Source organism: Oncorhynchus keta, chromosome 31, assembly GCF_023373465.1.
Source record: "Oncorhynchus keta strain PuntledgeMale-10-30-2019 chromosome 31, Oket_V2, whole genome shotgun sequence".
In the NCBI taxonomy this organism is placed as follows: domain Eukaryota; kingdom Metazoa; phylum Chordata; class Actinopteri; order Salmoniformes; family Salmonidae; genus Oncorhynchus; species Oncorhynchus keta.
In genome coordinates this window covers 15,700,306-15,723,294 of record NC_068451.1, presented here as the reverse complement: position 1 = coordinate 15,723,294, position 22,989 = coordinate 15,700,306, and the positions used below count along the sequence as shown (strand labels likewise).

The window sequence follows — 22,989 nt, the reverse complement described above, 5'->3', positions numbered from 1 at the left end:
CCAGAGAAACAAACCCGTTTCAATCTATCTGCCCCCGACTCCCAACCCAAACTCTTTCCTTAGCTGTAGCATGAAAGCCGTTATTCCATTATCAATCATTATCATCTTTTTTTCCTCTACCACCTCTGCTTTTATTAACAGTGTGGAATAAGCCCAGTTAGTCTAATGAATGACTCACCATGGGAAAAGCATGTAAGGGAGACAGACAGGGACACTGGCAGCCTCTTGCTTGGTGCCTCACACAGGCACAAGATGGGAATTCAGCCTGGAACAGTTTAACTGCCTACTCGAGGGCTAGAACAGTTTAAGGGTTAAGTGCCTTGCTCAAGGGCTCAGTGGCACCATGGCAAGATATGTTATTTAGCAGGATTTTGATACCAGCAAACCTCTGAGTGCCAGCACACATCCTGTTAGATTTTCTCTGTCAGGTTACAGCTGGGATTTGAACCGGCCCCTAACCTCTAGGCTACCTGTGTTAAGGTGACCCACTGGCACAGCCCGTACTTCTATGCCTACTTCCCCACGGCTAACTCCTTCCCGGCCATGCTGGCAGACATGCTGTCTGGAGCTATTGGTTGCATCGGATTCTCCTGGGTATGTATGACCTTGTCATCTTTTTCTGTCATCCTCTCTCTTTCTTTTGAATGTGATTTGAACAGTATCACCATTTTAAGATATTAAAGGGATAGTTCACCCAAATTACAAAATTACACATTGGCTTCCTTACATTGTAAGCAGTTTATGGACAAGGTATGACAGCAATCCATGCTTTGGTTTAGATTCCATGACAGTGTTTCCAAATATATAATTTTTTGCATTTGTGGCATAAATCCCATTCAATTCAATGGACCGATATTACCATTTTTCACTCATCATGTCCAAATGGTGTGGTAACTCCACAGTCCACGTACTGTAGGCTGCCATTCCAGGCGTGTACAGAGCTGTGTGTTGACCCTGTCTCTAACCCCATGTTACTGTAGGCTGCCATTCCAGGCGTGTACAGAGCTGTGTGTTGACCCTGTCTCTAACCCCATGTTACTGTAGGCTGCCAGCCCGGCATGTACAGAGCTGTGTGTTGACCCTGTCTCGAACCCCATGTTACTGTAGGCTGCCAGCCCGGCATGTACAGAGCTGGAGACAGTCATGATGGACTGGCTGGGGAAGATGCTCAAGCTGCCAGAGGAGTTCATCGCCGGGACACACGGACAAGGAGGAGGTGTCATCCAGGTATGGTAAAACTCCCCACCATTTTTTGGGGTTAGACAATGCATTGGTTTTATTTACACAGTTGTATTGCTGCATTTCAACAGCGTACTTTCAAATACATTAATTACTCAATTAAATGGGATGTTTGTCATAGTCAGATTCAAAGTAAGGACAGCCAAGTACAGAACATATGGCATTCACAGTAGGGTCAATAGCATATTTACAGTCCCTGCCACTTTGCCTTTAAAAACAATGCAGATGTTAGGAAAATAGGGAAAGCAATTGACTGCTCTCGATTCTGTTGCTGCCAAGCAATTTGTCTGTCACTTATATTTTTTGTTATTTTTCACCTCACAACACCAAATAAACAGCAGGAAATTGCCTTTTCAATATGTCAGCCAAAGATGGGCTTGTGTGTGTGTGTGTACTTATTTCGTGTGGTGAAGCGTTCAGCGTTCATTTACTGTTGTGGATACTGCAGAGAGAGAGGCTGGCCCTCTATTGAAGCAATCGAGGAGCATGGCTCATCCTAGGGGTGTTTTGTTTATGGCTGGGGTTTTAAGTGCACTTCACTATGGCAACAAATAGGCCTCCTCACTTGTTGCCAGCCTAATGAGAGCTGTGACAAGTCGCCATCTCACATGATGCACCATGTTGTGAGGAGCATTTGAAAGAGTATGAGATGCATTTAGGAGCAGTTTTATTAAAACAGAAGCTAATGAGTGAGATTTGCGTTCATGATTGCGAGTGAAATTATAATACTGTGAAATCATATCAAATTGTGTTGGTCATATGCTTCGTAAACAACATGTGTAAACTAACAGTGGAATGCTTACTTACGGGTCATTCCCAACAATGCAGAGAGAAAGAAAATAGAGAAATAATTGAAAAATAAAGCACGTAATAATAAAAGTAATAACAGATATACAATTGATAGGCATTTTATGAATAATGACTAAACAATATCTACATTTAAATAGAACTATAACTAATTAAACTCTGCCCTGTTTTACAGTATCTGATTAATATTGTTAGTTCATAAGGAAAGGATTATATAGCATGAACAAGGAGTAATTCAACATAATAAACACCATTCCAGTAGTGAGTCAATGTGCAGGGCTGCAAGGTAATTAAATAAAATATGTATAATTAGGATTAAAGTAACAGATAGTAAACAGTAGCAGCAAAAGTTAGTGCAGATAGTTTGGGTAGTTATTTTGTTAACTATTTAAATAACTATTTATAGCTTGGGGGTAGAATCTGTTCAGGGTCCTGTTGGTTCCAGACTTGGTGCATCGGTACCGCTTGCCATGCGGTAGCAGAGAGAACAGTCTGTAACTTGGGTGGCTGGAGTCTTTGACAATTTTTAGGGCCTTTCCTCTGACACCAACTGGTATAGAGGTCTTAGATGGCAGGGAGCTCGGCACAAGTATTGGACCATACGCACTACCCTCTGTAGCGTCTTGTGGTTGGATGCCAAGCAGTGGCCATACCAAGCAGTGATGCAGCCAGTCAAGATGCTCTCAATGGTGTAGCTATATAAAAAAAATGGAGGATCCATGACAAACCTTTTCAACTTTCTCGTCACGACTGTGATGGTGTTTGAACCATGATAGATCCTTAGGGATGTGGACACCGAGGTACTTGAAGCTCTCGACCCGCTCTACTACAGCCCTGTCGATGTGAATGGGGGGCGTTTCCTGTAGTCCACGATCAGCTCCTTTGTCTTGCTGACATTGAGTGTGGTTCTCTGACCTCTCTTGCATTAGATTCCGTCTCTCACAGTTGAAGTGTACCTATGATAAGAATTACAGACCTCTACATGCTTTGTAAGTAGGAAAACCTGCAAAATCGGCAGTGTATGAACTACTTGTTCTCCCCACTGTACGTACCGTCACTGTGGAAACATTTTTGTCAATGCACTTATTAATGATGTGGTAAACTCCTCAATGCCATCGGATGAGTCCCGGAACACATTCCAGTCGGTGCTAGCACAACAGTCCTGTAGTATAGCATCTGCTTCATCGGTCCACTTTCATATTGAGCGCTTCACTGGTATTTCCTGTTTGAGTTTTTGCTTGTAAGCAGGAATCAGGAGAATAAAATGATGGTCAGACTTGCCAAATGGAGGGTGAGGGAGAGCTTTGTATGTGTCTCTGTGTGTGGAGCAAAGGTGATCTAGAGTTTTTTCACCTCTAATTGCACAGGTGACATGCTGGTAGAAATTAGGTAAGATGAACTTGAGTTTTCCTGCATAAAAATCACCTGCCACTAAGAGCCGGCGCCTGTGGATGAGCATTTTCTTGTTTGCTAATGGCCCTATACAGTTTGTTGAGTGCGGTCTTAGTGCCAGCATTGGTGTGTGGTGATAAATGGACAGCTACTGTCACGACTGCTCCCGCTCCCCCTCCCTGGCGACCGAGTGCACCAAGCTGCCCATCATGATGCACACTTGTCACCCTCATTACGCGCATCAGCGCTTATCTGGACTCACCTGGACTCCATTACTTTGTTGATTGCGCCTCCTATATCTGTCTGCTCCTCAGTTTGATCCAGCATTATTGTCGTAATGTTTCCCCTGTTCAGACACTGTCATTGTTTGTTTTATGTTAGTTATTTATTAAATCTTCACTCCCTGTACTTGGTTCTCGTCTCTCAGCGTCTGTCCTCACAGAATGCTGACACCAATATTGGAAGCATCAGGTAGTTTTTTGTTGTTGTTTTGGTTGGTGACATCAGGTCCGGGTGCCGCTGCCAAAGCATCCGGTGGTGCCTCAGCTGGCTGGTCAAGCTTCCACACCTTATCTGGCTCAAGACGTTTCCTTGCCTCGGTTGGCTCGGCAGGCTCTCACACCCCACATCATGACTCAGTCGGCTCTTCGGGCTCCTATGCTTCAGCCGGCTCATCGGGCTCACACGCCTCAGCCTGCTCATCGGGCTCCCATGCCTCAGCCGGCTTGTCTGGCTCCCATGCCTTGGCCGGCCCGACAGGCTCCCCCAGGTGAGATGCCGGGTGGTGCCACTGGGGGGGGAGGGGGGGGTCCTGTAATGCCTGCTCCCGCTCCTCCTCCCTGGGGCTCGAGGGTGCCAGGCTGCCTGTCATTACACACACGTGTCACCATCGTTACGCGCATCAGCACTTCTTTGGACTCACCTGGACTCCATTACTTTGTTGATTGCCCCTCCAATATCTGTCTACCAGCATGTTAGATGTGCTAGCCAGGAAAAAAACTCTAGACCACCTTTACTCCACACACAGAGACGAGTACAAAGCTCTCCCTCGCGCTCCATTTGGCAAATCTGACCATAACTCTATCCTCCTGATTCCTGCTTACAAGCTAAAACTAAAGCAGGAAGTACCAGTGACTCGATCAATACGTAGGGTCAGATGACGCAGATGCTAAGCTACGGGACTGTTTTGCTAGCACAGACTATAATATGTTCCGGGATTCTTCCGATGGCATTGAGGAGTACACCACATCAGTCACTGGCTTCATCAATAAGTGCTTCGACGACGTCGTCCCCACAGTGACCGTACGTACATACCCCAACCAGAAGCTACGGATTACATGCAACATCCGCACTGAGCTAAAGGTTAGAGCTGGCGCTTTCAAGGAGAGGGCTCTAACCCGGACGCTTATAGGAAATCACACTATGCCCTCCGACAAACCATCAAACAGGCAAAGCGTCAATACAGGACTAAGATTGAATCCTACTACACCAGCTCCAACGCTCGTCGGATATGGCAGGACTTGCAAACTATTACGGACTACGAAGGGAAGCACAGCTACGAGCTGCCCAATGACACAGGCCTACCAGATGGGCTTAATGACATCCCTGTACGCTTCGAGGGAAAAGCAACACTGAAGCATGCATGAGAGCACCAACTGTTCCAGACGACTATGTGACCACACTCTGCGTAGCCAATGTGAGTAAGACCTTTAAACAGGTCAACATTTACAAGGCCACAGTGCCAGACGGATAACCAGGACGTGCACTCTGAGCATGCGCTGACCAACTGGCAAGTGTCTTCACTGACATTTTCAACCTGTCCCTAACCGAGTCTGTAATACCTACATGTTTCAAGCAGACCACCATAGTCTCTGTGTCCAAGAACACCAAGGTAACCTGCCCGAATGACGACCTGTAGCACTCATGTCTGTAACCATGAAGTGCTTTGAAAGGCTGGTCATTATCCCAGAAACCCTAGACCCACTGCAATTTACATACCGCACCAACAGATCCACAGATGAAACCATTTATATTACACTTAACACTGCCCTTTCCCACATGGAAAAAAAGGAATGCCCAATATGAGAGTGCTATTCATTGACTACAGCTCAGTGTTCAACACAGCGTGCCCTCAAAGCTCATCACTGTGCTAAGGACCATGGTACTAAACACCTCCTTTTGCAACTGGATTCTAGACTTCCTGACGGGCTTCCCCTAGGTGGTAAGGTTAGGTAACAACACATCTGTCACGCTGCTCAGTCCCCTCCTGTACTCCCTGTTCACTCATGACTGCATGGCGAAGCACGACTCCAATACGCCATCATTAAGTTTGCCGACGACACAACATTGGTAGGCCTGATCACCGACAACAATGAGACAGCCTATAGGGAGGAGGTCAGAGGCCTGGCAGTGATAACAACCTCTCCCTCAACGTGATCAAGACAAAGGAGATGATCGTGGACTACAGGAAAAGGAGGGCCGAGCACACCCCCATTCTCATCGACGGGGATGTAGTGGATTGAGAGCAGGTTGAGAGCTTCAAGTTCCTTGGTGTCCACAACACCAACGAGTTTCTTTGGTCCAACAGCTTCTACCCCTGAACAGCTAATCAAATGGCTACTCGGACGATTTGCATTGACGGCCACCCATTGTCCCACTTCTTTTACTTTCTGTTTATTATCTATGCATGGTCATTACATGCATAGATAATTACAGGGATTACAAGTAAGCATTTATTTGGCGCATGTGATAAATAAAATTTGATTTGATTTGCCAGCTCATCCTTCTCAGGAGGATGATATCATCTTCTATGAGGAAATAGCAAACATTTTTAAACGGTCTCTTTGTGATACAAGTTTGAGGTGGAGTTTTTTCTCCAATTCCTGCTTTGGCCACAAATACAAGTATAGGATCAACAACATTTGGGTATAAGTTAACAGAATCTGAACTTTTAAAAGGGAGATTTTCACTGGACAATTACTTTAATCCTTGAATTTGAAGAGGTGAATTGTTTGTTCCTTTTGACCATGCTCAGGTTGGGGGTCTGAAGCTGCGTTTGGGAGTGCCAATTATCTTGTGGTGTTGGGTAATGCAATGTTGCTAAATACCATTGGGGAGAGAAACATGTATCCTGGGTTTTTAATGCTTTAGGCATGGTTCTACAATATTATTTAAACGTGTATAGCCTAATTACAGTATGTAATGTCAAATACTTTACCTGAAGATGGTCATAATGATTTGGAGCCCATGTTCATGTAGAGGCCCTTTTTATGAAACATGTTGATTAATGATCGCTATTTAATATCTGTCATTCATCTACTAGACAGGGTTAAGGTCAGGATGCAACCTTTATTTAACTAGGTAAGTCAGTTAAGAACAAATTCTTATTTACAATGTTCGACTAGGTTCGACCTACCCCGGCCGAAAACCTGGACGACGCTGGGCTAATTGTGCACGCCGGACTCCCAATCACAGCCGGATGTGATACAGCCTGGATTCAAACCAGGGACTGTAGTGATGCCTCTTTTACTGAGATGAAATGTCTTAGACCGCTGCGCCACTCGGAAGACCCATGCAGGCATGATTGAGGTCTGGTTTAGGTTATTTGACAGCGCAGCTTTAGTGTATATTTTTGACGGCTTTATTATTTACTCCCTGTTAATCGACTAAACACCCTCATCCTGAGTTTTACACCACGCCAACTTATCGGCCGCCTCCTTCCTGAAACCACAGCCAGAGCGCCACATCACACCATTGTAAAACTCAGGATGGATTGATTTATGTGATCTAACTTGATATTTCCATTAGTTCAGGAGTCATGCTCGATATTTGCAATCTGAACATTTGTTGTGTCGCATACAATTTCCTAAATAATAGTTGAACAAATGAGTTGTGGGTGTCTGAGACATATCAGTTATTTTCAGTCATTAAGGTGTGGACATTATTGTTAACAGGCAGGCTAGCAGATAGGATCAAAGGATATTCTAACAACACAACAAGCTGACTCAATAGGCATTGATGATGCTTAGTGGCTGTGCATATGAATAGCCTCAGCAAAGAACAAGAGTTCTTTGAAAACCATCAGGTTTGTATGGAGCAGATTTTACATGTAAAGTACGTGTTTTATAAAACATTTTGCACTGGGTATCTGATCTAACCAGACTTCCCAAGACAGTTTGTCTTGACCCTCCCAAAGACACCAGATGAGGTATATGTTGCAAGGCCTACTGGTTTGACTGAAGTCATTGAAAGTCACCCCACTTACATTCGTCTGTCTTTCTGTAGGGTACGGCCAGTGAGGCGACTCTGGTGGCTCTCCTAGCTGCCCGCTCCAGGGCGGTCAGAATGATCCTGGCCAGTGACCCACAGCGTCCAGAGACTGGCATTACCTCCAAACTGGTGGCCTACTCCTCCGACCAGGTCAGGTTTCTACTCATGCTCTTATTAATCCTACTCCTACCCTGAACAGGTCAGGCCACAAAACTAGATGAGTACTTTAGAGCACTTTAACCCAATCAGACCCACCGTAATGCAGGTGCGTTTTGGACTTCTAATGTATCTATTGGTTATTAACCAATAGATAAAGAGGGAATAATTCACAAAATAAAAAAACAAATGTTTGTTTTTTATCGTTATAATTTTGGGTATTAGTTCCTCTTTATCTATTGTTTAAAATATGATATACACTGCATTAGGAACGTATTCAGACACCCTCACTTTTCCACATTTTGTTACATAAAGCCTTGTTCTAAAATTGATTAAATAAAATGTTTCCCTCATCAATCTACACATAATAACCCATAATGACAACGCAAGAACATATTTTTAGAAATGTTTGCAATGTGTATATACAGTATATATATAAAAAAAATACGTATTTACATAAGTATTCAGATCCTTTGCTATGAGACTTTAAATTGAGAGGTTGAGAGGTTTCTACAGCTTGATTGGAATTCACCTGTGGTAAATTCAATTGATTGGACATGATTTGGAAAGGCACACACCTGTCTATATAAAGTCCAACAGTTGACAGTGCATGTCAGAGCAAAAACTTAGTCATGGGGTTGAATTAATTGTCTGTAGAGCTCCGAGACAGGATTGTGTCGAGGCACACATCTAGGAAAGGGTACCAAAAAATGTCTGCAGCATTGAAAATCCCCAAGAACACTGTGGCCTCGGTCATTCTTAAATGTAAGAAGTTTGGAACCACCAAGACTCTTCCTAGAGCTGGCCACCCGGCCAAACTGAGCAATCAGGGGAGAAGGGCCTAGGTCAGGGAGGTGACCAAGAACCCGATGGTCACTCTGACAGAGCTCCAGAGTTCCTCTGTGGAGATGGGAGAACCTTCCAGAAGGACAACCATCTCTGCAGCACTCCACCAATCAGGCGTTTATGGTAGAGTGGCCAGACAGAAGCCACTCCTCAGTAAGGCACAAGACCCTTGGAGTTTGCCAAAAAACACCTAAAGACTCTCAGACCATGAGAAACAAAATTCTCTGGTCTGATGAAACCAAGATTGAACTCTTTGTATTCACCTTTGGTCTGAATGCCAAGCGTCAAGTTTGGAGGAAACCAGGCACTGCTCATCACCTGGCCAATACCATCCCTACAGTGAAGCATGGTGGTGGCAGCAAAATGCTGTGGGAATGTTTTTCAATGGCAGGGATTCGGAGACTAGTCTGAATTGAGGGAAAGATTTACAGAGCAAAGTACAGAGAGATCCTTGATGAAAACCTGCTCCAAAGCGCTCAGGACCTCAGACTGGGGCGAAGGTTCACCTTCCAACAGGACAACAACTCCTAACGGAGGAGTGGCTTCGTGACAAGTTTTTGAATGTCCTTGAGTGGCCCAGCCAGAGCCCGGACGATGACGTCTCCTTCAGTGACCTGACCATTGCACTTATGTATAGCCTAGTGGCCCATTGAGACTCAACAATGGCAAATAATGATAATATGTATTCTAGTACAAAATAATACAAATGATAAGATAAATAATGTCTCGTTAATCAAAGTTTCATTAATTGTAGCACTACAAATGTCACATACTGTACATGCTCAAATGCACATTATTATTAGTATTATTTAGTTTATTTATTATTATTATTATTTATTTTTTGTATATATATTTTTTACCCCCTTTTTCTCCCCAATATTCGATCTTGTCTGCAACCCCCCAATGGGCTCGCGAGAGGCGATGGTGGAGTCATGTATCCTCCGAAACATGACCCGCCTAACCGCGCTCCTTAACACTCACCAGCTTAACCTGGAAGCCAGCCACACCAATGTGTCAGAAGAAACATTGTTGAACTGGTGACCGGGGTCAGCCCGCAGGCACCTGGTCTGCCACAAGGAGTCACTAAAGCGCGATGAGCCAAGTAAAGCCCCACTGGCCGAAACCTCCAAATGGTGCAGTGCCTTAGACTGCTGCCCCACTCGGGAGACCCCTATATTCTTTTGTTTCAAAGGGCCACTGGGCTATAAATGGTCAGGTCACTGAGGGAGACATCCCCTTTTTACATCCTGTACAATGAATTAAAGTGAGCTAAAATAAATACATCTCTGCTTTTTTTGTAGCTTTCTCCAACTCCTTTCTGACTTGAATTAGTAATTTTGGAAGTTTTTCTTGGTAAGCCTTTCTTGTTATATGGGTCTGTTTGTCAGGCAGCACAGTCATGCTAGCTCTGCTCTGTTGACCTGAGCAGGATGGGATTAGATTATTGCTCTGCCCCTAGGACAACACTGGCCTTTATGGGGAAGAGGAAAATAGCCGTGACGTTACACAGTACAACTGGTACTTTAACATCTTACATGATGGACGGACTACAAACATTATTTAATCTTTGGCCAAATGTAGAGTACTATGTGCCGAGATAGAATGATAATTTAGAATACTGTAAAATAACCTATTATCATGATCTTGCTTAAATCTGGTTGCCGTGACGATGTTGGCTGTCTTTAAGTCACCAAAATCATTATTTCTCTTTGTGATGTTGTTGGCTATCTTAGGAGCTCTACTCTCTTTGGTCTGACGTTGTTCAATTTCTTGAAGTGATCTACATGTATATCATCTAGTCTTTTTGGGTTGTGACATAGTTGGCTATCTTGAAGTCACTTGTGTTAACTCTACTCTACTCTCTTTGAACAGGCTCATTGCTCGGTGGAACGAGCAGGTATGTTTGCCGGAGTGAGGATGAAGAAGATTCCAACGGAGCAGTCCGACAAGTACGCTGTCCAGGGAGAGACCCTCCGGAGAATGATACAGGAAGACAAGGCTGCAGGACTCATCCCCTTCTACGTAAGAACAGAACACACTCATCTCATTCTACAGTACAGTGGCTTGCGAAAGTATTCAACCCCTTGGCATATTTCCTATTTTGCTGCCTTAAATTTAAAACTTCTTAAGGATCCTTGAAGGCAGAAATCATACCTTGAAGGCAGAACTCAATGTGTCAGTGAGCTGTCGCCCACTCTTGGCTATGATGTGGGCGTGCCCCAAGGGTCAATACTGGGGCTCCTCCTGTTCTGTTCTCCTCCTGGCACTTTTACTGAAACATTGATTAATGTGCACTGTCCCTGTAAAAATATAATACATTTAAGCTCAAACTCAATCAGCGTTCCCGTCAATGGGACAGTTGGAAATCATGCAGCGCATTATGTCAAGATCCAGATTGTAGAGAAACAACAAATGTCTTATATCGGCTGAAAGCTTAAATTCTTGTTAATATAACAGCACTGTCCAATTTACAGTAGCTATTACTTTGAAAAAATGCCATGCTATTGTTTGAGGAGTGTTCCTAACAACAAAACATATTTTTCACCGTGATAGGATTGATAAATTCATCTCTGAAGGTGAAATGTGTACTTACATTCTGAAATCTTGCTCTGATTTATCATCCAAATGGTCCCAAAGATAACATGAAGTGTTGTTTTGTTAGATAAAATCCTTTTTCATATTCTAAAAAGGTTCATATAGCATGCGCGATCGATTTTGTATTTCCACTCGTTCAATTTGCAAAGGAGTTTGTGAAAATCTCACCCTAAACGTTGTTTCAACGAGTCAAGTCACATTCGTATCTATTCCGCAGAGATCCTAGAAGGTAACAAGACTTCACTATTTCATTAGGGGTGTAGTATATCCTATCAGAGAGCGATGCCTTCTTGGCACGCCGATGACGTGGGTGGCCATCACTTGAACGACTGTATCTTTGTCAAATAAACACCAATCAGGGTCAAACAAAGTTAGTTAGATATCCAATGAGCTGGGCTTTACGGGAGTATCCATATATATGTTGTAAAATGTAGCTACTAACCTTGTACGACAGCATGCCTTTTCATTTTGGACAAAAATTATAAGGATATTCAGAGTTATGAAGTTATGAAAACTGGTTGTTTTGAACTTATAATATGGATACTAATACTTGGAAAGCTAAATCAAAGTCCAAATATACAGATTTGGCGATATTCTTGCTGAAAATGGAATATGAATGCGAATGTCTCCTTCATGATTTTCCCAAATGTACCTGGGGACTTCACACAATGTCATGAAGTTCGCTCATTCTTCAAGTTATCCGTCTGAAATTTTGCACACACACTGCTGCCATCTTGTGGACACCATCGGAATTACAACCCAAGTGATGGCTAGAACTATGACTTTTCTTTTGCATTTCAAATATGGTGGTAGAAAAAGATTGGTTGGTTTTTTTATTTGTATTTTCTTCTACCAGATCTATTGTATTATATAGCCTAGTGGTAGCCTAGTGGTTAGAGCGTTGGACTAGTAACCGGAAGGTTGCAAGTTCAAATCCCCGAGCGGACAAGGTACAAATCTGTCATTCTGTCCCTGAGCAGGCAGTTAACCCACTGTTCCTAGGCCTCATTGAAAATAAGAGTTTGTTCTGAACTGACTTGCCTACTAAAATAAAGGTAAAATAAATATATATAAAAAATATCCTTGCAGTTAGATTTGGGTATGTCATTTAGGCGAAAATTGAAAAAAAGGGGTCTTAAATGTATTTTTAGGGGGTTTGTAATCATTTTGATTTACACAACATGCCTACTTTGAAGATTTTTATTGTGAAACAAACAAGAAATAAGACCAAAAAAACAGAACTTGAGCGTGCATAACTATTCACCCCCCCAAAGTCAATACTTTGTAGAGCCACCTTTTGCAGCAATTACAGCTGCAAGACTCTTGGGATATGTCTCTATAAGCTTGGCACATCTAGCCACTGGGATATTATTCAAGGCAAAACTGCTCCAGCTCCTTCAAGTTGGATGGGTTCCGCTGATATACAGCAATCTTTAAGTCATACCACAGATTCTCAATTGGATTGAGGTCTGGTCCATTCCAAGACATTTAAATGTTTCCCATTAAACCACTTGAGTGTTGCTTTAGCAGTATGCTTAGGGTCATTGTCCTGCTGGAAGATTAACCTCCGTACCAGTCTCAAATCTCTGGAAGACTGAAACAGGTTTCCCTCAAGAATTTCCCTGTATTTAGTGCCATCCATCATTCCTTCAATTCTGACCAGTTTCCCAGTCCCTGCCGATGGAAAAACATAATGGTGCTCTGTGGGATGTTCAAAGTTTCAGATTTTTTTTTTTTGTAACCCAACCCTGATATGTACATCTCCGCAAGCTTGTCCCTGACCTGTTTGGAGAGCTTCTTGGTCTTCATAGTGCCGTTTGCTTGGTGGCGCCCCTTGCTTCGACTCTGGTGCCTTTCAAAACAGGTGTGTATATATACTGAGATCATGTGACAGATCATGTGACACTTAGATTGCACACAGGTGGACTTTATTTTACTAATTATGTGACTTCTGAAGGTAATTGGTTGCACCAGATCTTATTTAGGGGCTTCATAGCAAAGGGGGTGAATACATATGAACACACCACTTTGCCGTTTATAATTTTTTAAATAATTTTTGGAAACAAGTTTTTATTTTTATTTTCACTTCACCAATTTGGACTATTTTGTGTATATCCATGAAAACCAAATAAAAAATCCATTTAAATTACAGGTTGTAATGATAGGAAAAAACGCCAAGGGGGTGAATTGTTTTGCAAGGCACTGTATGTAAGAACAGAACACACTCATCCCCTTCTATGTAAGAACAGAACACACTCATCCCCTTCTATGTAAGAACAGAACACACTCATCCCCTTCTATGTAAGAACAGAACACACTCATCCCCTTCTATGTAAGAACAGAACACACGTCCATTTAGATGGACAAGCTTTGAGGCGGCAGATTGTCACTTAGAATGGACACATTCATTTCCCCCTTATTATAAAGAAAATGCCACAATCAACTGTCCAGACAATAGTCAATAGTCAAACAGAAATAACCAATAGTCCAATGCAGTCCACAAACACACTCTTATGAATATAATGTAATGTACTGTATATTTCCAGAAAGAACATGCGTATTGAAACAACAGTCTAGCCCTAGAACCCACACATAGACTCACAGTGGCAAAAGTTGGGAGAAAGATGTAATTCACCGTTCATCTTCCTCTCCCCGTCCACTACTGTCTGTGTGTATCATGTCCTGAGGCCTAAATAGCATGAACTGTTAATTGTAATCGCCTCCTCTGCCAAACCAAATGAAACTGGATCTTGTTAACCCATGATAAACGGCAGGAGATCAGTATCTATAAATGATTACTATACTGGCCTAGTCTGTCTCCCAATGGACAAAGATGTCCTAATCACAGTGTTTATGTGAATGGACAAATCTCTTTCTATGGCTGTCTTTAGAGGAGGAAATTGCAGGTATGATTATCATATCGTTCATGTATTATGGCATATTTTCAGTTATGCTAGAGCCCTTTGTAAGACCATCATAATACAGTACACCTCACTCATTGTTGTCATGAAGATGTGACTTTATGAGTTGTTGATTTTTGTCCTTTCATTTAGTTCTGTGCTACTCTTGGGACCACTCCCTCGTGTGCATTTGATCACATTACTGAACTTGGGCCCATATGTAAGTATGATTCTCAAAGCATTATTAACACACTCCTAAAGGCTGTCTATTAGCACTGACATGTGGTTGTAGACTGATAAAGACATAGGAATCTACTGTACAGCCATGTCTCAGGACCAGCTCTGTATGTTTCTGTCCTACTGGTTCTACACATTTGTATTTTTGTCTCAGGTAATGCAGAGAAAATCTGGATGCACATTGATGCTGCATATGCTGGGAGTTCCTTTATTTGTCCTGAATTCAGACCCCTTTTGAACGGCATTGAGGTTAGAAACCAGCCACAAATACACACACACACACACACACACACACACACACACACACACACACACACACACACACACACACACACACACACACACACACACACACACACACACACACACACACACACACACACACACACACACACACACACACACACACACACACACACACAATTCCAGTTAAATTGTCAGTGAACATACTTGTATTTACACCCATTATAATTTGTGTTTGATAATAACTTAATTTAACTGTCAAGAGGGAAGTGTGCTAGAATGAGTAATATGCCCAAAAAATGGTAGGAAATTAGAAGAGCATCCGTTGGCCTTTTGAACAGCATGCGTCTCTCCAGCCGAGCGAAGCCGAGTGGAGAGACACACTGAGAGCATAGATAAGGCTAAAGTAATTTCCTCAGGCATCATCAGACCTTTAGATAAAACCCTGCTGCTCTCCTCGTCCAAGAAATATCACTGTTTATTAGCGACACAAGTTCAAACAATGTTGGGGTTGGGGGTGGGGGCAGGGATGTAGTAGAGGAGGCGGCACACACACACACACACACACACACACACACACACACACACACACACACACACACACACACACACACACACACACACACACACACACACACACACACACACACACACACACACACACACACACACACACACGCGTGCACACACTCACACACCTGAAAGACAGGCAGTCAGGCACACCGGCTCCCTCTGCAGCTGAGGCTGGTTGCTAGGATATGAGTGATAGGCAGGCTCCTGCATCTGTCAGCATGGTAACAACTGGGCACGAGCCCCTCTGATTGATATTGTCTCCTATTGCTGTCTGCTTTTATTGCGTCTGTGAAGGCAGATGGGAAGGATATTAGAAAAGCAGCGATAGAGAGCAAGTAGATGAGACTGGAGATTTCTCTCTTTGAGGAATCAAGGTGGTGACAATAGAGTTATTGTGCAAGATGCTCTATTTAGCATTTCAAATAAAGGTTGCCTAGGTGTTAGATATGCTGCGTACACCATATATTTGGAGCCATCCTAGTGAAATATGTTATCTGTTGTGTTGGTAAGCCAGCTGCAGTCAGTGCAAACCTAGTGATGGCAACAAGGGGCTTTGACAAGTCAAATATATTATAAGACTACTGTTTTCCTACAGTGAAATGGAAAATAAATGGCTTGTGTATTATGAGGGTGACCTGTACACTTGCATCGAAATCAGCTGATTTGAATGGCTGACTCTTTTATCTCTTTCAGTTTGCAGACTCATTCAATTTCAACCCACACAAATGGTTGTTAGTCAACTTTGACTGCTCTACAATGTGGTAAGTTATCAAGTGATTGACAGTCAGCCTTTGTAGAAACATTGTTTTATTAATGAACAGGTTGTTTTATCTGACCGGGGGGACAGTCTGTACAATTCCCTGCTGGTCATTTAAATAAAAACATATTTCCTTAAGTAAAATCTTTATTTGTATAATATTGATATATACATTTTTCCCAACATTTTTCCCATCTTTTCTGTTCTATGGGGAGAGGGGAGCAGCTTCAACATGGTTTTTAATATTGATTCAAATCTAAACTGCCTTGTGAGCTCAGCACGACACTGTGCAACTGTATACGTGTCTATAACCTAAAATCTATTCTCCCCATCCTTAGTTACACTGTTGCTATTGTGGCTATTGACTACACTACTCTACAATGGGCCGTCATAACAAAGTCACCTCCAGAAGTACTATCTAGACACCTAAAGCATTCTTTAAACAGAGTGGGTGGGAATAGGCATCCCATCTGCCCTCTCTCTCATCACCCCACAAACAACCCCAACATTTCTTGTTGATAGAACGCTCAATGCCCTCCTCCATCCCCGGCGAGGTGTCAGTTAACAAAGTCAGTTAACAAAGTCAGTTAACAAAGTCAGTTCACAAAGGAAATGACTTATGTAAGGAGAGACTTGTATAGTCTGCTCAGAAATAGCTGTCTGCTTCTTTTTTTATGACGCTATAGTGTATTTTAATAACTGGGGAAAAAAAGGTCAAGTAGCATCTCAGTTTATGAATAGTAGTGTGGTATTATTGGTTTATAACAGTTTGTAACAATACGGCAGGAGAATGTGTAACTGAGAGACCCTGGTCTCACTTATAATCTTACTTCCTTATTTCATGCTCAACTGATTGCGAAAACAGAATTCTTTCAACTCATTCTCAGAGACCAAATCTAGAGCACAAGTTGTGCCAAGTCATTGTCAACATTATGTCTGCTGCCTGCTGCCGTGTCATCCACTGTAGGGTGTTCCATTAGACCATTGTCACTTTACAATACAATACTTTATTGTTCAATATACGTTAACAAAAAGAGAATATACGTCAATGAAATAGAGATGATAAATGACTTCAGTAATGTGTGTCTTTTGTAAGACTTAATGTAGCACTGAACAGCTTTTGTATGTGGGGAGCCGTTTTCTGTGCTTTTCTTAAAAAGCCTTGCCCTTTAGCCTTCCCTTCTGTTTTCTGTGGGAGCTCTAAGAGGGTAACAGAGTTTAAGTGTTTCAGTGTCTGTCCATAGGGTGAGGAAAAGATCTGATCTCATTGGGGCCTTCAAGATGGATCCTCTATACCTGAAACATGATCATCAAGAGTCAGGTAGATATTTTTGCACTGACAATAGTCTGTATTGACATCACCTTTTTTTGTGTTATTTCCAATCTATTAGGTTTAAATGTGGTAAATCTAGCAATAGTCTCATCAGCCTATTTACAGTATACTGGTTTAATTTGATCAAGTGCAGATGATGTCTGGAGTCCCTGTAATGTAATGGGATGTGAATGGTGTTAGTGTGAGAGCCCAGTACATCGCATCATGGATCTGAGGGTCTGTCGGCTTACTCACCTCACAATCCTGCTGGCTTTAGGCTTGCTAATAAACCCAAGGTGGATAAACTAATACTCACCACCATAGCCCCATGTTTTATATGGCTAGGAAGTGTGTGTGTACGCGTGGAAACGTGTGTGAATATGCCCAAGTGTGTGTGTGTGTGTGCAAACGTGTGTGTGTGTGCAAACGTGTGTGTGTACAAACGTGTGTGTGTGAATGTGTTCATGTACTAGTTGCACTGTATGTTTGTGTGTGCTTGTGTTAGAGAGCTAATACAATAAAGCGTCCAAACGCTCTCCTAATAACACGCCTTACACAATATGTCACTCTAAAACAATTACCGATGTCCCTCACGTCCTCCCAACCACTAATGGTCCTGCTGCATCGCTGCCTGCCAGTGTTAGCCAGTGACAGAGTGTCACCCATCTTAGATGCAGATGTAGACTGTGTCCCAATTGGAACCCTATTCCTTAGATAGTGCCCTACATAGTGCACTATGTAGGGAATACGATGCCATTTGGGACACAGTTACACAGCACAAGAGTCTGCCTCTGGCAGGCTGCAGCTGTGCCTGAAGCCTCCTCCTTAATTGGACTGACAGAAAGACAAAAGACTGGCCAACCTCTCCTCACAGAGGAAGGCTGCTCACAGTAAGGCCACTGCTCCCCCAGCTCCCCCAGCTCAATGAAATTACAGGTTATTGCCACTGCAACAGGGCTTTTCTACTGTATGTGGAGGCAATGAGAGAGAGAGCGAGAGAGCGAGAGAGAGAGACTTGATCTGGCAATGTTAAAATCTGTTTTCCATGCCAATAAAGCCCTTGGATTTAATTGAATTGAGAGAGAGAGAGAGAGAGAGAGAGAGAGAGAGATAGATAGAAAGTCATATCTATATTTTTTCCCTTTTGTACTTTAAGTATTTGCACATCGTTAACCCATCGTTACAATATGACATTATGAGAGAGAGAGAGATGAGAGAGAGAGAGAGAGAGAGAGAGAGAGAGAGAGAGAGAGAGAGAGAGAGAGAGAGAGAGAGAGAGAGAGAGAGAGAGAGAGAGAGAGAGAGAGAGAGAGAGAGAGAGAGAGAGAGAGAGAGAGAGAGAGAGAGAGAGAGAGAGAGAGAGAGAGAGAGAGAGAGAGAGAGAGAGAGAGAGAGAGAGAGAGCTCAGCGATGGTAACAACATTCCATAATATGCTAATAACTATGGTATAGACACACACTATAAGTGATGGACTACAGTGAATTCAAATGTTGGCTGTGAATTGCTAATAGTATAATTACTCATCTGTTTATTTACAGGGCTGGTCACAGATTACAGGGTAAGCTGAATGGTTATCTATTATCATTATATTCTGTCTGTGGAAGCGTGACGCCGGATGTCATATCAGAGGAGTCCATTCTGTTCTCTCCACTAACCCTAACCCACTTATCCCCCTCTGCCTCACCCTCTCTCCCCTCTACCTAATAATAATAATAATAATATCACACTACCTCACCCTATCTCCCCTCTACCTCACCCTCTCCCCTCTACCTCACCCTCTCTCCCCCTCTACCTCACCCTCTCTCCCCCTCTACCTCCCCCTCTCTCTCCCCTCTACCTCCCCTACCTCACCCTCTCTCCCCTCTACCTCACCCTACCTCACCCTCCCTCCCCCTACCTCACCCTCTCTCCCCCTCTACCTTCCCCTACCTCACCCTCTCTCCCCTCTACCTCCCCCTATCTCCCCTCTACCTCCCCCTACCTCACTCTCTCTCCCCCTCTACCTCCCCCTACCTCACCCTCTCTCCCCCTCTACCTCCCCCTACCTCACTCTCTCTCCCCCTCTACCTCCCCCTACCTCACCCTCTCTCCCCCTCTACCTCCCCCTACCTCCCCCTACCTCACCCTCTCTCCCCCTCCACCTCACCCTACCTCACAGCACTGGCAGATTCCACTGGGCCGAAGGTTCCGCTCTCTCAAGATGTGGTTTGTGTTCCGGATGTATGGGCTCAAAGGCCTTCAGGACTACATCCGTAAGGTAACAGCAAAGCAGAGAAACAGCTTTGGTTCCCTTCCCTTCCTCTGTCTGTCAATCAAATCAGCCTGGTCTGTGTCTATCTAGTTCTATCAGTAAATGAAGCAGCAGCAGCAACACATAAGGCCTCTAGCCATACACTGAGGCATACTGCATTCATCTACTGTCTATATTAGATAGAACAACTCCAGTAAAGCATGTTTGTAATCAATCATATGTAGGCTACAGTTGTCTTTTTACAAAACAGTGCTATTCAACAAGTTGACCATTGACTACTGTAGGTCATATTACATAGAAATGTCTCTGTATGGGTCCTCTTGGTACAGCAGCATCCAGTTTCTGAATAGACATACAAACAGTAAATTAATTATAGTGGACACACACGGACCATTAAACCTCATAGTGGTGGTGACCTACTGGCTGGGAATGAGGAAGTGTAGTGGTCAGCTAATAATCACAGTTAGGACCAGAGTTTTGGCCTCATTAATGGCTGAGTTGGCATTGGAGTTATTACTAATAGTCCTGTCCTGGCTGTTCTCACTCAGACTTTGGTTACAAATACTGTACATCATGATGTACTACTGTGTAATTGTGATTACATGCAATGATACACGTTTCAATTCTCATGAAGCATTTAATGCCACACACAGATTAGTGAATGAATGACATGTTTGATCCTGTGGTGAATAAGAGTTTGAACAGGGTGAGCTGGAATAGGACATGGTATTTAGCTTGGAGGTTTCCCTCCAAGGAAGGTCGGACAGTTTGACGACTATTTCATGGTTATTTTCTTCAGATTTCCGGGCTTCTTTGTACAAACATAAAAGTACATACTGACCTAGCCCAAAGGCCGGCAGATGGCGATATTGAGTTGTTTCATTTTATCATCCGAAGGGAATCTATGCAACCGGCTATACATTCGTATCCCCTGTGGACTGGTTCGTACATAAAACATTCTCCATTCAGGCTGCAAAGGCATCAATTTGCTTCTTAACTTGATATAATGTTGAGAAGACATAAAACAACGGGGGATATAAGCATACTTACTTTATGAAACACCGTTTCCCACCACCATGCTAGTGGCAAATTGCAATTCCCGGATGTTGTGTATCGCGTTCAGCCAATCAGGTTGCAGCCTACTGTTGTTTACCATTGGTCTGAACGCTGTACGCAATGTCAGGAAGTAGCATTAGCCACCATTTTGTTGCCACTAAATCAAGTTAAAAAGGAAATCGATGCCTTTGCAGCCTGAATGGAGATTGTTTTATGTACTAACCGGTCCACGGGGATACAAATATATAGCCGGCTGCATACTGTAGATCATCTTTGGACAGTCACAATCTGCCAGCCTTTGGGCTAATACTGACCTTTCTATGACTAGATTCATTGTCAAAGAGCTTGTGCTTTTAATTTCCGTACTACGACTGAGATATATCTGGTTCCATGGGCATACTAAACAACAATGCATTTTCTTTTCGATTCAGGGAGTTGTATGGATAGGGCTGTGTGCTTTAATGTTCTTCTAGTATTTTCATATGTCTAACAGTTGTCATCACATTAACCCTTTGATTGAGAATGGAGCCTTTCTCCAGGGTAAATGAACATGAAAGACAATGTAGCTACAATTTATGGTTTCAGCATTTGCTGAAGGTATATTACAACAGCCAGCTAGCTAGCTGCTGTAAGGACACCACCCTATAGGAAAAATAATTAATTCAAATTAAGATACTAGGGTGCCACCTAGTGTGCATATCAAGAAGTTCACCTTAATGCATTTCCATCAGCACCACCTCAGACTTCAGTGGAAGGCTGTCTGAGTATGAATGAATGACTGTCTCTCTGCCTTCACAGCATGTGGAGTTGGCCAAAGAGTTAGAGAGCCTGGTTCGCGCTGACCAGCGCTTTGAGATCAGCGCAGACGTTGTCTTGGGGCTGGTCTGCTTTAGACTAAAGGTAAGACAATTCAGCCAACTGTGAATGTTAGTTCAGCACATGATCATCAAACGTTCATAAACGTTCTGAAACTATCTTTGGACTGGAAAAGACTCAAATTATTTATCGTTAGGTCTATGGTATAGTATAGTTTTAGTTCACATTGCCGGCATACATTTTTTAAATATTTTTTTTAAGTATTTGACTATTGTTACATCCTAAATGGCACACTATTCCCTATATACTGCACTACTTTTTTTTTAACAGAGCCCAATGGGATATATAGGTAATAGGGTGCACTATATAGGGAATAGGATGCTATTTGGGAGGCAAACTATCTTACCTTTCCTCCTAAAAGGGCTCCAACGAGGTGAACGAGACCTTGCTGAAGAGGATCAACAATGGCAGGAAGATCCACCTGGTGCCGTGCCTGCTGTCTGGTCAGTTTGTGCTGCGCTTCGCCGTCTGCGCCCGCACTACCGAGTCACGTCACATCCGCGAGGCCTGGCGACTCATCACACAGCTGGCCGAAGAGGTCATGCAAGAGCTGCCCCACTGACCATCCACATTGACTAGACAGGCTGGTTTGGACCAGGAGCTGTAAGAGTGCAGGTCTAGGATCAGGTCCCCCCCCTGTCCATTCATTAAAATATAAAATATAAAAAATATAAAATAAAATATTGAATCTCAGTCAATGGAGGCTGCTGAAGGGAGGACGGCTCATAATAATGGCTGAAACGGAGCGACTGGAATGGCATCAAACCATGTGTTTGATACCATTCCACCGATTCCGCTCCAGTCATTACCACGAGCCCATCCTCCCTAATTGAGGTGGCACCAACCTCCTGTGATCTCACTGTGTTTACATCATCAGCATACTGTAACTACAGCCCTTTCTCTTTGCTGTCTCATCCCATGTGTGTATTTACAGTGCCTTGCGAAAGTATTCGGCCCCCTTGAACTTTGCGACCTTTTGCCACATTTCAGGCTTCAAACATAAAGATATAAAACTGTATTTTTTTGTGAAGAATCAACAACAAGTGGGACACAATCATGAAGTGGAACAACATTTATTGGATATTTCAGTTTTATATCTTTATGTTTTATATCTTTATGTTTGAAGCCTGAAATGTGGCAAAAGGTCGCAAAGTTCAAGGGGGCCGAATACTTTCGCAAGGCACTGTATATGTGTGGTTGTATGTGAATCAGTGAATTTGTGTTGGTGAGTGTGAATAAATGAAAGGTGCGTATGTGAGTGAAGCAAATCATATCCAGATGTTAAGGTTTTGCCTCATAGGTTACTGTAGTGTAGGGTTTACTGACAATACTCAAGCATGTGTTCTATGTAAAAACAGACTGACTGAGTTCTGCTCTGACTCCACACCAGTATGCTAAATGAGAGAGGCCAGGCTAGAGACGGGCACCACCCCCCTCAGGGCTCTGTGTATGCCCCACCTGCTCCTACAACCCCTCTCC

General features: G+C 43.2%; 1 protein-coding gene across 1 annotated transcript in view; it reads left to right on the top strand.

The window, feature by feature from the left end:
* Positions 1 to 22,652, top strand: part of LOC118364550 (aromatic-L-amino-acid decarboxylase-like) — a 29,509-nt gene extending 6,857 nt beyond the window's left edge. Inside the window, exons 3-14 of the mRNA XM_035746179.2 lie at positions 481 to 594; positions 1,108 to 1,227; positions 7,723 to 7,857; positions 10,582 to 10,731; positions 14,358 to 14,424; positions 14,596 to 14,690; positions 15,951 to 16,018; positions 17,259 to 17,335; positions 18,866 to 18,885; positions 19,486 to 19,584; positions 21,433 to 21,534; positions 21,872 to 22,652. Coding sequence (XP_035602072.2) covers positions 481 to 594; positions 1,108 to 1,227; positions 7,723 to 7,857; positions 10,582 to 10,731; positions 14,358 to 14,424; positions 14,596 to 14,690; positions 15,951 to 16,018; positions 17,259 to 17,335; positions 18,866 to 18,885; positions 19,486 to 19,584; positions 21,433 to 21,534; positions 21,872 to 22,072 — 1,248 coding nt within the window. The 3' untranslated portion in view covers positions 22,073 to 22,652. The remainder of the gene's footprint in view (positions 1 to 480; positions 595 to 1,107; positions 1,228 to 7,722; positions 7,858 to 10,581; positions 10,732 to 14,357; positions 14,425 to 14,595; positions 14,691 to 15,950; positions 16,019 to 17,258; positions 17,336 to 18,865; positions 18,886 to 19,485; positions 19,585 to 21,432; positions 21,535 to 21,871) is intronic.
* Positions 22,653 to 22,989: the final 337 nt, after the last annotated feature.